At 42.1% G+C, this 14,630-nt stretch overlaps 1 protein-coding gene across 1 annotated transcript in view; it reads left to right on the top strand.

Annotated features, from left to right (window-relative positions):
- ZNF827 (zinc finger protein 827) overlaps positions 1 to 14,630 on the top strand; it is a 92,323-nt gene that overhangs the window by 37,124 nt on the left and 40,569 nt on the right. The window contains exon 7 of the mRNA XM_010576329.1: positions 743 to 976. Coding sequence (XP_010574631.1) covers positions 743 to 976 — 234 coding nt within the window. The remainder of the gene's footprint in view (positions 1 to 742; positions 977 to 14,630) is intronic.

Here is a 14,630-nt window from a genome sequence, read left to right as displayed (position 1 = left end):
TCTACCACTGTCAAGGGGTATCAGAAAGACTGTTCAAGAATAACATTGTTCAGTGTGTAGATCTTAAGCAGCTCCAAGGTCTCTGTACCCTTCTCTGAGGCTGTGCAGCTGCCTACATGGAGTATTTGAAAGGATTATTTTAAACTTGCTCTCTTTCTTCTTTATGGATGTAGAACCTGGAACAGTGCTCTAATAGCATCTTCTAGTGCAGAGCTGTCTTCTGAAAATCCCTCTGTTCTCTTTCTTAACAAATACCAACGTTTAGGACCTAAGAATTTGCTGTTCTTTTCCCTTTTACTCCCCTCTTAGGTTTCCTGTTTTTCTGCTCTTCATCTCTTGCCTCTTTTCCGTGCTCTAAGAACTCAATATGTAGTACCCGTGTGCTTTGGCAAATTTGCCCTCCTGTGAAATTATGTTTTAAACTTCCATCGAGCCTGTAGAAGACCTACAAACCAATGACTGGGGGAATGCTTTTAGAAGGAGTAGGGGCAAAAAAGTAAGAGGAGACGGATGGTTTCTTCAGCTCTGGTACATGCAGGTTTTGTGTTTCAACACTGTCCCTTTGTACAAAAGATGCAGAAATTTGTTTACCTCTTGAAGCATCTGTGAATACTGTTTGGCATACTTGCTTCCAGTATGTACTGTAGCATTTCTCAGGTTATGGTTTCTTCCTATTACTAGCTGCTCTATGATTATATATTACATATCTCATTAAGTCTCACTTCTTTCCTTCTCTTGACAGCTGCAAATCAAAAAGAGCCCTTGACTCCTAAATTTAAAGTGAAAGAGGAGCCTAAGGATGAAGAAGCTGCAAGTTCAGCCTTGTCTCAGTCCAGCTATGTGTTCAGCCAGGAGTCCGAAGCCTCAGCTCCAAATGTCCCTGAGGAGAAACTCAAGCCACAGGAAGCGCAGGCAAATGTGATGAGGCAGGACATGTCAGTCAAGGCAGCATCTGAGCTCCTCATGAAGCTCTCAGGTAGATATTTAATTTAATAATATTCAACTTCTTAATTTTTTTTTTTTGTGTATGCTAGCAGGGTTACCTTGCAGAAGGAATGTTTAGCTTTAGTAGCAAGTGAAGGAACAATTGAAAAGGTCTGTCTGCACAGGTTTATATACGTAAGACACTGCAGTTTTGTCTGTCACCATAGTATCTAATTATTTGTGCTCTGGTTTTCAACTTAATGACTATAGGATAAGTCAAAAGAAAAGATGCCTTAAAGCTTTTAGAAGCTGTCAGTTTTAAAATGTACCAAAACATGTTAATACCAATTTATTCACGTGTCACTTCATTAACATCTTAAGAATGTGTTTCTATACTGAACTATACGTGATATAGCTTTATAAATGATGATTTTTGAAGCCTTTTATTTTTTCTGACAATATCTTGTACTCAAAATTATATGATAACACTGTTAAAAAATAAACTGAGCCAGCTTTCTCCTGGTAGGGAGACCACTTGAACTTGCCTGCATTGCCTTAGTGATACATCCTTCTGCCAGACAAGTAGACAGTATGCATGTGTATACACATATTTACTGTTGCAGCTGGATGGAGTAAAATAAAAATGTGTGTTCTGCTAATTATGATTTGTCTAACTGTCAGAATTAAGGAAAGTAAAAGGGTTGAATTCGCCCTGCTGGGAAGAGGCTGAGTGAGTGATGAAAAGGCTTTGAACTTCTAATAGGCTTTAAATTTTAGGACCAAGATGTGAAAGTCAGTCTGGGAGGCTGGGTTTCATACTTTTCCACCTAAACTGGATCAGTTAGTTTTAAGTCTTCTCCAAAACTGGACAAGACTTACTTTTTTTAAGTATGCCGAAGTCACGCAAGAGCTTCCAGTGGAAATGCTTACAAGTTTAGTAACTTCTGAGATCCCTTCCAAACCTATCTGAAATTACTTGGCTTGATTGGATACTGTCAACATTGAATTTGAGCTCAAATTTATATCTGAAAGACTATAACTGACTAGGATCTCCCCCATAAATTCTAACACGTAATTAATTCACTCATGTTCATACCTGCAAACTTTAATTTGCTGAAGAATTTGAATCCTTGATTTGCCAGACTTCTGTGTTAATGGTGCAAAAAGTGCCTCCCAGGTACAAAAGTTGATCAGAGCAGAGATTTCCCAATTTTTCACAGACTCCCAAATACTAAACATTTGGTTATTGATGTAGTGCACTGTTGCTGCTGGTAACTGGTTCCAGTATGGTGTTCTGGTAACAGAACTTTACAGCCTAATGAATGTTAACCTGTGACTTTATTTTTCTTGGTGCATATAAATTTATATAACTATTTTCGTAAAGAAAGGGCTCCATAACTTAATGATTTCTCAAGTACTTCAGAGACACTAGGGTTCTTGATTGTGAATCTTGAATTCAGCACTGTCAGGCTGTGTTTAAATAGTTTTATTACAGGCTAAAGTATTAGAATATTTGTGCCTTAAATATCTGTTTATATGAGTGAAATCTGGCATGTATAAAATCTTGGTCAAATCTACAGTCACTTCTGTTGGGAACTCCCAGTCTTTAAAGGCTGTAGTAAGAAGTGCACTAGTTTAACATTTCTCTTACGATCTCTTAGTGATTGAGCAGATTTTGCTGATAGTGGTCTTTTTGGTTAATCTGTAGATTAGAAGGTAAAGAATTACTCTAGGATATACTCTGTTGGTATTGCTGCGGTTGGTATTCCTGAATCAGCCAGTGGGTGGGGTTATACCAAGTTTATCACATACACTTTTCAACTTGCACTTTTCTGAATTACCATCTAAGGCAGAAACTATAAAGGAGGAAAACACTAAGATACAGTTTAATGTAGGACAAATATAAGAGGAATATCTAAGATCAATAGCCTCTTTAGTGTTTTTTTTAATGTTTACTTTATCTGGTAGAATACTCTGAGATCACTGTTGACTTCCCAGCTTATCTTAAGCAGTTCTGCACTCTGTTTTTGATGATTTAGAACTTAAACAATTAAGCCACTTCTTCAGAATAAAGTGAAAACAGAAGAAACTTCCTCCATTTTCCTGGTACTGGAAGGAGAGGGGAAAAAAGGGGGGGGGGGGAAGGAATGAGTATGTCTGCATGTTCTACTGTCTGTGGGAAAACTTCAGTCAAGTGCCCTTATTAGATTTGATATATTATATAATTGGGTTTAAGTCAGGTCCTTCTGGGTTCTATATATTCTTGGTAAAGACTGAATGGATTACATTCTCACTTTTTTATTTTCACTTTCTTCTATGTAACACTAATTACCAAAACCTGCACTGCGTAGAAGTTCAGCAAGGGATTTCCAACATAATAGTATTTTGTTTTCTGCATTCCTGACATACATGCTTCTGTTACCCCCCTGAGCAATAATATTGCCGATTGTGGCAGCCTCATGGGAACCTCTTGGCATTTAGGCACAGACCTTGCTGTCTCCTTTTGTGCGAAGCATACACTGGTTTATATTTTTCACTGGGAAATCTGTATTCCCAAACAGAGATGTTGTGTTGCTAGCTCATTGCTGAGCTTGTACGGTGTAGTGGAAGGCCTTTCCAGCTCTGGAGCCTAGTTTGGGCTGGTGCATACTATAAGAAAGACTAAGTGCAAATCACCAGCCTCTATAATGGAGGGACTTGTCAGCCACTCAGAAACTACTCTAAAGCTAGGAAAAGTTAGAAGAATAAACGTATTTTACTGTAGTAGAACATTAACAGAACATTTTCTAGCTGTCGTTGTAGAGGTAGGTGTACAGAAATGAGAAAAATCACATGCAGCTGTCTATTTCAGTTATACTACGCAAGGCGCTCTCTTCTCTTGTTAAGCTAAAAAGCTGTCAGGACACTTGTGTGCTTCTAGCAGCCCACAAACAGTGTTTAAGATCAGGCCCTTACCCTGCATATTACTTCGGTGGAGTTAGACCTTATCTGGAGATGCTATGCCCTTTTATACCAGTTTTTTCTCCCCTGTGTTCCACTTGGATTCAGATCTTCTACCTCACAGTTCACAAACTTGATACCTAGTCACTTGATACCTAGTCACACTTCTTCCAAAGGGTTATTCAAGCTGAGAAGGCTAATGTCGCTTGGGCATGTCTAGGCAGAACCCATTTCCATCCAGATAGTCAACACAAAACTTCCTAACAATGGATCTGCTATTTAAAAATAAATGAAATGCCCATTTGGAAGAAATGGTCTTTCGGGGTTAACAGCCAACGTTTAAGCCCCAATGCAGACTGTCAACTTGCATTTTACAGAAGAACATAAAATGACTACCATGATTTATACAAATGTACAAAGGTGAGCTGTGAATTCTGTCCATTACTAAGTCTTGACTGAGACTAGATCCAATGGTAAGCAAACAGATTTGAGGAGATAGTGGAGTAGGGCAAATCGCTCTCATCTCTGTCTGGAAGGGTGCCATCCCTGCAAGATTTTAAATTCCTATTAAATATTGCACAAAATCACTTACTAAGAAATGGAAGTAATGTATTTCAAATGACACCTGAACCAGTTTTCTACATTCTCACTAGTTCTCTTTCATGGAAAAGCTAATTTGTTTCTCAAAATGTTTAATTAAGTGCTGTACCCAGTGATCCCTGGGCAGTTTTATACACTCAGTCTTGTAAATTGAAAGGTAGGTTTCAGAGGAGACTGATATTTAAAATAAATGTTTGCATTTACATGCTAATGTTTGAGTCTAAAAACTAATTTTCTGTTGAAATAGTCATGCTGCTAATATGTTTTGGGCATGTATTACCTTTCAGAAGCATATAGTGTTTTGCCTTCTTGTCCAAAAATGAATGCATAGCTGGAGGTGTATAAAATCTATTCCAGGTACTAGCATTTTATAAGTAATATTTTACCCTGGTGCCTTGAACTATGACATTAGTATGTCCCCATCTTTCCTAGAAATGCTGTCTGAATCACATTTGCCTTTATTTCAGCTAGATCTTATTTGTGAAATGTAGTCATTTTGCATTTCAGTAGTAACTCAGGTTGTTTTCCTCTTTTTTTTCAGTGGATCAATTCCCCATGTATTGCACATATCCTTGTTATCACTAGCAAATGCATGACCTTTGTGCTATCCAGTTCCTTTGGATTTTTTGTACTTCAGTCCTTGGGTCACACAGTGCTTCTTGTAATACACCAATTCCCCAGTACCAACAATGTGTCATGATTTTGGGTTACCAGCAGGTGCAGTTAGTGCATACTTACTTTTTGTGCCAAGGTCATGAAGTAAAATGTTGCATGCAGTTGATTCCAAAAGCATTCCTGATCAACTCTGTTTATTATCACCTAATTATATGAGAATTCCTCTTTCAGCACAACTGGCCATTGCAGGGGTTTGGTGGTTGGTTTTTTTTTCCTTTTTTGATTAAGACTTTATCCACTTGAAAATGTTTATGCTGATTTCATATTTCATGCCTTGTAGTTAATTTTTTGACCCTATATCTTATGTTTAACTGAAACCACATGGATTAGACATTCTATTTTAAAAGAGGAAGAAAAAGAAAAATGAATGATAATACAATTCTAGCATAAGATGAAGGCCAGAACACCTGAATGCTACTCCCATTCAAAAAATGGCACATTGTGTGTTAGGGCACAGTAAGGTGAAGGACTATCTGAGAAGGCTTTAAATTAGCTCATATTAAAACCAGTCCAGTCACAACAGCACAGACTTCAGAGTAACTAAGTAACAATATCAGTTTAAAAAGTTTGCTAACTAGGAGTGCTACCTATGGGTGTGTGGCTGGACAGCTGATGTCAGATTTACCTCATTTTAAGGCTTGGGTGACGTTATGCTTGGCTGTCATCAGCAATGCGAATTGACAACAAAAATGAGTCCATGGCTAGTAAGCTATTATTCTTAGTAGTCACAAAATCTTCCCAGGTTTAGTGGGTTGTGTTGGCAGTCTTTTGGTTTATTGTTACTATGGTGAAGAAAAAGTACGTTACTACATTCTTTGGGTGAGACAGGGGACAGAGAAACTAACCTTCCTGTATATATCTTTTTCATAACTTCGTGGGCTGTTCTGGGAAGTGCTTGTGTGGAGCTAGGCTGCTGTCTTTGGAGATAGCTGTTGTCAGGACCTCATAAGAGTCTCCATACCTATATTGCAGGGGAGCTGTCAGGAATGCTTTCATCCGTGCTTAGAGAGCCTTGATAATGGGCAGAGGAGTGAAAATACAGGCAAGTCTTTTGTTCCTTGGTCTCTAAACAGCTCATTAGAAAGCTCTGGGCAGCAGCAGGTGCTTCTGTAGAAGCCCAGAAAAGTAAGTGGGGAAGTGTATGACCCAAAATAAGACCTTCTCTTGATGGGAACTAGAGACATGGCAAGCCATGGCAAGTCACATCATCAGATTAAATCCTGCTACTAGCCAAGTGGGTTTTTTGTTTGTTTTTTTTTTAACCAACAGAAATGTGAAATTGATTGTGAATGGTTAGAGTGAAGCTGTGTTTTAATTACAGTACAGAAAAAGATACAAGTTTCTAGATAGCTAGATTTATTATTGCAATGTGTCACGTTCCAGATTTTTTTTCAAGATTTTGAGACTCTCCTGCCAATGCTGTACTACATGAAGTTAGTATCAGGCCATGGTACGTTCATTCAGTTTAATAAGCTTTTCTGTGACATCTGCATAATCACATAATCCCAGAAGAACTCAGCTAGTAATGGATTCTTACCTGTTGATGGGTTTTGCCATGTTTCATGATAACATTAATGTCTAAACCCCAAAGCAGGAAAAATGTGAAAAAAATACTGCCCATTCACAGGAGAAGTATAGGGTGGGAAGTATGGAAGTCTGCAAAGTCTATGTTGTTTCCCCCCCCCCCATAGATCTTAAAAAAAAAACAAACAAAAAAACAAAACAACAAAAATCACAGAAAAACAAGTACCTTATAACAGAGACTGACTTTTAGTTCAGTAGATGCTATACTATACCTTTAAGTTACTGTAATTCATTTTCTTCCTTTTTTCCATGTCAGGGTAATTTTGTCATTTAATGAAAACTATGATAATTTAAAAGATAATTTGAAATAACAAGAAATCATATTGTCTGTAGTTCAAATATACTTCTGTTGGTGTTCTGGATTTATTTTACTTTTACTTTTTAGGAATTGTCACTAAAGAGTTTAAACACACACACACACACTCCCAATCCTTCACTTCACTGCTGTTCCTTGACGATGTTCAGCCAGGTGGGAGTGGCCACAAAGCTATGGAAAGTGGGCACGTCAATTTTTGTCAAAAGTGTCAGGGGATTATGGTTGCACAGTATTTGCAGAAGGGCCTCTTGCAGTCCCCCTTGCCTTTGGAGAGTCAGCTTGTAAAGATAGAAGAACTGGAGCCAGGCTCTCTGCAAAGGTACAGCTTGCTGGAGAAATGCAGACTAGAATTTTCTTGAACTGGAAGACTTGCATAGACTGGAATATGTTGTAAAATAACAATTCACTGCACGTGTATACTTCTTATCAAATTCTTCTTGATCTATGTTTTGAGGGGTTGGCTGTGTTCTGCAAGTTGGGTCTTTCGGGTAAGTACCATAATCCTACCATTTACATGGAAGGAGCAGCAGATGCGTATCACAACTCAAATTAGTCTATTGCTTTAATTTGCTCTTTTTTTTTTTTTTTTTTGGTTGGCTTGCATTTTTGTGAAACTAAGACTGTAGTTGCAAAATTCTGTAACATGGAAGTTCAGAGGTTCCACTTTAACAAATATGAGCCATTTTATGATTTATTTTTTTTAATGCAGGATCCTGTTGCATTGATTCAAGGCCCATTGACATTGTCTTATATAAAACAGCAGTTTGAAAAAAATACTAGCAAAATAAAGCATCAAGCACAGCGCCCTAGGGAATGTCAGATGTTACTTGTTGTGTCTCTGTAGCAGAACCTTCAGGGCTCGCCAACTGTTCCCTACCTCCAAGGTTTTATTTAAGCTGTTTTAGGGCATGTTTATTTCTAGCAAATCAGAACAATTAGCGTAACAAAGTGCCTGATTCTCCATACTGAAAGCTTTTGAAGTCAGTACAAGTTGACCCGCTAGTTACCCCTGTCTGTTTGATTGTGAAAACTAGTACATGAGTCCAATTTATGAGACATATGGGAAAGGCTTTCTTTTCTAAGTTGATTCATAAAGTTGATTTGTAAAGCTGATAGGCATTTCAGCAAATATGAGAAACTTAGAATTTTAGTTGCAGGATGAAGTTTTAAATAAAATTGTGGGAAGAAGCATGAATGATTTAACAAGGATTCATTTGATTTCAGCAATGGAAAGTCATTGGACAGCTATTGTTTCAGCAAAACCAATATTTACTACATGACTTAGGTTTTTTATTAAATCTGTGCACCTGATTTTGACTTTCATCTCAAATAAAACGAAAAGCAGACTGTGCTGCATTAGAAGAAGCATGTTCAGTGTGTTTCCTCTAGAGCAGGTGAGTGCTGCATAGAAATGTAGAATACTTTGGATTGGAAGGCACCTTTAAAGGTCATCTAGTCCAACCTCCCTGCAATGAGCAGGGACATCTGATCAGGTTGCTCAGAGCCCCATCCAATCTGACCTTGAATGTTTCCAGGGAAGGGGCATTTACCACCATTCTGGGCAACCTGTTCCAGTGTTTCACCACTCTCATTGTAAAAAATTTCTTCCTTATATCTAGTCTAAATCTACCCTTTTTTAGTTTAAAACTGTTACCCCTTGTCCTAGCACAACAGGCCCTGCTAAAACCTTTGTCCCCATTTTTCTTATAAGCCCCCTTTAAGTACTGAAAGGCTGCAATAAGGTCTCCCTGGAGCCTTCTCTTCTCCAGGCTGAACAACCCCAACTCTCTCAGCCTGTTTTCATAGGAGAGGTATTCCATCCCTCTGACCATTTTTGTGGCCATCCTCTGGACCCACTCCAACAGGTCCATGTCTTTCCTGTGCTGAGGGGTCCAGAGCTGGACGCAGTACTCCAGGTGGGGTCTCAGCAGAGCAGAGGGGCAGAATCACCTCCTTCAACCTTCTGGCCACGCTTCTTTTGATGCAGCCCGGGATATGGTTGGCTTTCTGGGCTGTGAGCCCACACTGCTGGCTCATGTCCAGCTTTTCATCCACCAGTACCCCTAAGTCTTTCTCCACGGGGCTGCTCTCAATCCCTTCATTCCCCAGCCTGTATTGATACTGGGGGTTGCCCTGTCCCCAGTGCAGGACTTTGCACTTAGCCTTGTTGAACCTCATGAGGTTCACATGGGCCCACTTCTCAAGCTTGTCCAGGTCTGTGTGGATGTCATCCTGTCCCTCAGGTGTGTCAACCGCACCACTCAGCTTGGCGTTGTCTGCAAATTTGCTGAGAGCGCACTCAATCCCACTGTCTATGTCACTGATGAATATACTAAACAGTATTGGTCCCAGTACGGACCCCTGAGGGACACCACTTGTCACTGATCTCCATCTGGACATTGAGCCGTTGACCACTATCCTCTGGATGCGACCACCCAATCATTTCCTCATCCACCGAACAGTCCACCCATCAAATCCATATCTCTCCAATTTAGGGAGAAGGATGTTGTGGGGGACTGTGTCAAAGGCCTTATAGAATTCCAGATGGACAACACCGGTAGCTCTTCCCTTGTCCACTGACATAGTCACTCTGTCATAGAAGGCCACGAGGTTGCTCAGGCAGAACTTGCCCTTGGTGAAGCCATGCTGGCTGTCTCAAATTACCTCCCTGTCCTCCATGTGCCTTAGCATAGCTTTTAGGAGGATCTGTTCCATGATCTTCGCAGGCATAGAGGTGAGGCTGACGGGTTGGTAGTTCCCAGGCTCTTCCTTTCTACCCTTTTTAAAAATGGGTGCAATGTTTCCCTTGTTCCAGTCACCAGGGACTTCACCTGACTGCCATGACTTTTCAAATATCATGGAGAGTGGCTTCGCAACTACATCAGCCAGTTCCCTCAGGACTCTGGGATGCATCTCGTCAGGTCCCATAGACATGTATGTTCAGGTTCCTCAGGGGGTCATGAACCTGATCTTCTCTTACAGTGGGAGGGGCTTTGCTTCCCCCAGTCCCCATCTTGTGGTCCATCCACTCGAGAGGTGTGGGAAGAGAGGTTGCCAGTGAAGACTGAGGCAAAAGATTTGTTGAGTACCTCAGCCTTCTCCTTGTCCATTGTTACCGGTTTGCCAGTCTTGTTCATCGGGGGGATACGCTTTCTTTGACCTTTCTTTGCTGGATCACATACCTGTAGAAGCACTTCCTTATTATTATTCTTTGAGTCCCGTGAGTTCAGCTCCAGCTGCGCCTTGGCCTTCCTCACCCCATCCCTACACAACTGGGCAGCGTCCCTATACTCTTCCCAGGATACCTGTCCCTGCTTCCACTGCCTGTGCATTTCCTTCTTGCCTTTTAGTTTGACCAGCAGGTCTCCACTCAGCCACACTGGTCTCTTGCCTTCCCTTCCTGGTTTCTTACACCTGGGATTGAGAGCTCTTGCACACTATGGAAAGTGTCCTTAAAGATCTGTCAGCTCTGTTCTGCTTCCTTGTCCCTGAGGGCAGTTTCCCACAGGGTCCTGTTGACTGACTCCTTGAAGAGCTGGAAGTTTGCTTTTCTAAAATTCAGGGTCCTGACTGTACTCTTCACCTGACCTATATCCCTCAGGATTGTGAACTCCACGAGAGCATGGTCACTGCAGCCCAGGCTGCCTCCAATCTTGATGTCACCAATTAGCTCACTTGTGTTGGTGACCAGTAGGTCCACTATTGCATCCCCTCTGGCAGGGCTGTCTATTACCTGGCTTAAGAAGTTATCCTCAGTGCATTCCAGGAGTCTCCTGAATTGCCTACAGCTTGCCGTGCTACTTTTCCAGCAGATGTTGGGGTGTTTGAAGTGCCCCAGCAGGACGAGAGCCTGCGAGCACGATGCCTCCTGTAGCTGGAGTAAGAAGGCTTTGTCAATAGGCTCCCTTTGATCAGGCAGCCTGTAGACAACACTAACCACAAGGTTCCCTTTGTTGCCTTGGTCTCTAATTCTTATCCATAAGCTTTCAACCTGCTCGCGGCTATTCTTCAGAGACAGCTCTTCATGCTACCCATTTCTTGATGTAGAGAGCAACCCCTCCTTCCTCGCCTGGCCCTTCTGAACAGCCTGTAGCCATTGATAGCCGTACTCCAGTCGTGGAATTTGTCCCACCAAGTTTCAGTAATGGCAACTAGGTCGTAGCTTTCTAGCAGCATGGTGGCTTCCAGCTCCTCCTGTTTGTTGCCCGTGCTGCGTGCATTGGTGTAGAGGCACTTCAGCTGGGCTGTCGGCCATGTCACCTTCTTAGAGGAAGACTCCGTAGTTCCTTTGAGGTATTTCACTGGTGTTTCCCTCTTGGCTCCTATTACCTCAGGAGCCCTTGGCTCATCTCCGTAAGACTTCAAGTGTGCTCCAGTGTACCTAGCACGGCTCAGAGCAACAGGCTGAGGGCCCTCAGTAGTCCCATCCCTCTAACCTTGGCGTGTCATCCCGCAGCTTGTCACGGGCGAGCCTGATATTATCCCCTTCACCCTTCAAGTTCACTTTAAAGCTCTGTCAATGAGCCCCGCTAGCTCCTGGGCAAAGACCCTCTCCCCGCTTTGAGAAGGGTGAATCCCATCTGACACCAGCAGGCCTGGTGCTGTGTAGGCCATCCCATCATTGAAAACCCCACAGTTGTGGTGGTGACACCATCCACGGAGCCATGCATTAACAGACTGGGTCCGTCTGTTTCTTCCAGTGTTGCTGCCTGCAACTGGAACGAGAGAGGAAAAAATAACCCGTGCTCCAGATCCCCTTGCCAACCCTCCCAAGGCCCTGAAGTCTCTTTGATCACCCTTGGACTATGCGTTGCAGCTTCATCACCGCCCATATGGAAGAGCAGCAGTGGGTAATAGTGCAAGGGCTGTACCAGGCTAGGGAGTTTCCCGGTGATGTCCTTAATCTGGGCCCCAGGGAGGCAGCGGACTTCCCTAAGAGGAGGGTCTGTCCGGCATATTGGACCCTCTGTTCCCCTCAGAAGGGGGTTGCCTACAACTATAACCAGTTTTTTTCTTCCTTGTGGAGGTGGTCGTGATACAGGGGCTAGGCCTTTCTGATCTTGGCAAAACCTCTGGTGTAGATAGACCGTCATCCACATCATCCATTGACTGGCCTACATCCAGAGCCTCATACCTGTTGTACAGAGGCACCTGGGAAGGCGAGGTGGGCAAAGAGGGGGTTTGCCTGCCGCCTGGAGCATGGACTTGCCTCCATTCACTCCTCTCTTTTAAGCTACTGCCTTCAGCCTGGTGGGGGGAGGATACAGGATTCCCTTGATCTTGGTGGTTTGTTTTTTTTCTGGTGACTGTTCCTGTTTCTGTTTCAGGGAGGGCAGAGCCTGGTTCCACCAGTCTATATCTTTCTCAGATTCCCTGATGCTCCTTAACCTTTCTAGTTCCTGCATGTGGAATACTGTACCGGTTTTAGGCTCCCTGGTTCAAAAGGGCTGTTGAGAATTAGTAGGTGGTCTAGAGGAAAGCAGCAGACCTGATTAAGGGTCTAGGGCTCATGACCTACAAGGAAGCATTGAAGGAAATGGGCCTGTTCATTCTGGCAGAGGAGGGACTAAAGGCAGATTTAATAGCAGCATGCAACTAGTTGAAGGAAGCTTAGAAAAGCAGTGGATTCAAACTCTTTTCTGTAGTGGTAGATGGTAAATAAGGGGCGACAGCTACCAGCTGCAGCTTGGAACGTTCAGAGTGGACATTAAGAAAAATTTCTAGTGTAGCACTAGAACAAGTGTTACCCAAGGATGCTGTAGCTTTCCCTTGCTTGGACGTTTTGAAAATTCTGCTAGATAAACCTGCAGCTGATCTGATCTAGTGCCAATGATTCATGGGATAATTTAGTTTGGAGGGGACGTCCAGGGTTCATCTAATCCAAACTCTTGCTCAAAGCAGGTCCAACAAGATCAGGCTGCTGCAGGTCTTGTTAAGTGTTGAATGTGTCCAGGAATGGAGAACCCAACCTCTCTCAGCAATGTGTGCCAGTGTTTCACCATCCTGACAGTGAATTTTTTTTCTGTATATATAAACAGAATTTCCCATGTTCCAACTTGTCTGTCGACTCTAATGCTATCATTGTGCATTTCTGAGAGAAGTCTGACTCTAGCTTCACTATACCTTCCCTTCATACTTTAGAAAGTTGTCGTCAGCAATAAAATGTCCCCTTAATGTTGTTTTCTTAAGGCTGAACAAACCCAGTTCTCTTAGCTGATCTCTTCTGATGTCTTGCAGCAGCCCCCTAACTATCTTGGTAGCCTTCCAGTTCACATGCTCCAGGATGTCAGTGTCAGTCCTGTACTGGGAAGCCCCAGCTGGGGTACAGTACTCTAAATGCAGTCTCACAAGTGCAGAATAGAGGATAAGAATCTCCTCTTTTTGCCTGATGGCTACAGGTTTGATAATACAGCCCAGAATATGGTTGGCCCTGGTTGCCCCAAGGGCCCATTGCTGACTTGTGCACAACTTTGGTTGGATTGTGGCAGTCCCAACTTTCTCAGAGAAGAAGCTTGAATAATCTCTTTCTAAAACTTGGCAATCTCTGTCCTAGGCTGTAGAGAGGCATTGTCTAAGACTAAATTTCAGAGGCACTCTTACTGCTACACCTTCTTAAGGTGACACTGTCAGGCCTTCAGGGATGAATGCTGTACCCTGAGCCTTTAGGTAGCACAAGTATTGTTCTATGTTTCTGTTGTGTTTGGGGTTTTTTAGCAAGTACCACTACTTTGCGATGCCTTGCACTTGTGAATGCCAGAGAACCTGAAAGTTGTGGAAGGAATTGCTTTCTCCTGGAACAAGCCTGTCCGATGCTGCATTTTTCATATCTGATGTGGAAAATTGTCTCCCTTCTTGTGAATAGGATGAAGTTCATTGAGGCTTTTGTAGATCAGCTGATTAAAAGTTATACTGCTCTGTAAAGAAACAGCATCCCTGTGGCTTGATGGTAGTACATCCATGTATGCAATAATTTTCTCTTATTTTGTTAAGCTGTTTCTGTATCACAAAGTTAACAGCAGAAAAAGGCATATTAGGTGATTTAGTTCATCTTCTGCCAGATGAGCAATGTTCACTGCTGTGCTGTTGTTCTGAGCTTCATCCAGGTTAGTTTTGAATGAATAGCAAACCATGTTTCGGAGATCACAATCTGGATACTTTAAAGCTGCTTGAGTCTTCATTCCCTGCTGATTTTTGCTAGGTATTAGATGTCTGTACTTTTATAAAAATCTGGCATGAAGAAAATTTACTCTCATACGCTAACTTTGTATTCTGATACATTGCAGTTTATTTAACCTAGCCCATCTACTCAAGGGGAAATGCAAAAGTGGAAAAAAGCCAAAGCTATCATGATTTTAATTATTTGAACCAGGAGACCTTTTGGTGTACTAGTCCTTAACTTGAAAAACTTTAGCTGCACTATGACCATGTGAGATACCTAAGTAAGGAAATAAGGGGTATCACGTTACTTCACAAATGAACAGTCTGTAGCACAAAAGTGAAAATAATCTTCAGGAAGTTACAGTTTGACTGCCTGTATGGTGAGATGGGTATGGGCATAACCTTAATTACAGTCTTTCGCTAGCACAAGATC

The sequence above is a fragment of the Haliaeetus leucocephalus genome, unplaced genomic scaffold (genome assembly GCF_000737465.1).
Source record: "Haliaeetus leucocephalus isolate CR32 unplaced genomic scaffold, Haliaeetus_leucocephalus-4.0 Scaffold21, whole genome shotgun sequence".
NCBI classification, from domain to species: Eukaryota; Metazoa; Chordata; class Aves; order Accipitriformes; family Accipitridae; genus Haliaeetus; species Haliaeetus leucocephalus.
Note: the sequence above shows the minus strand (reverse complement) of the source record. Positions and strands in the feature narration are given on the sequence as shown.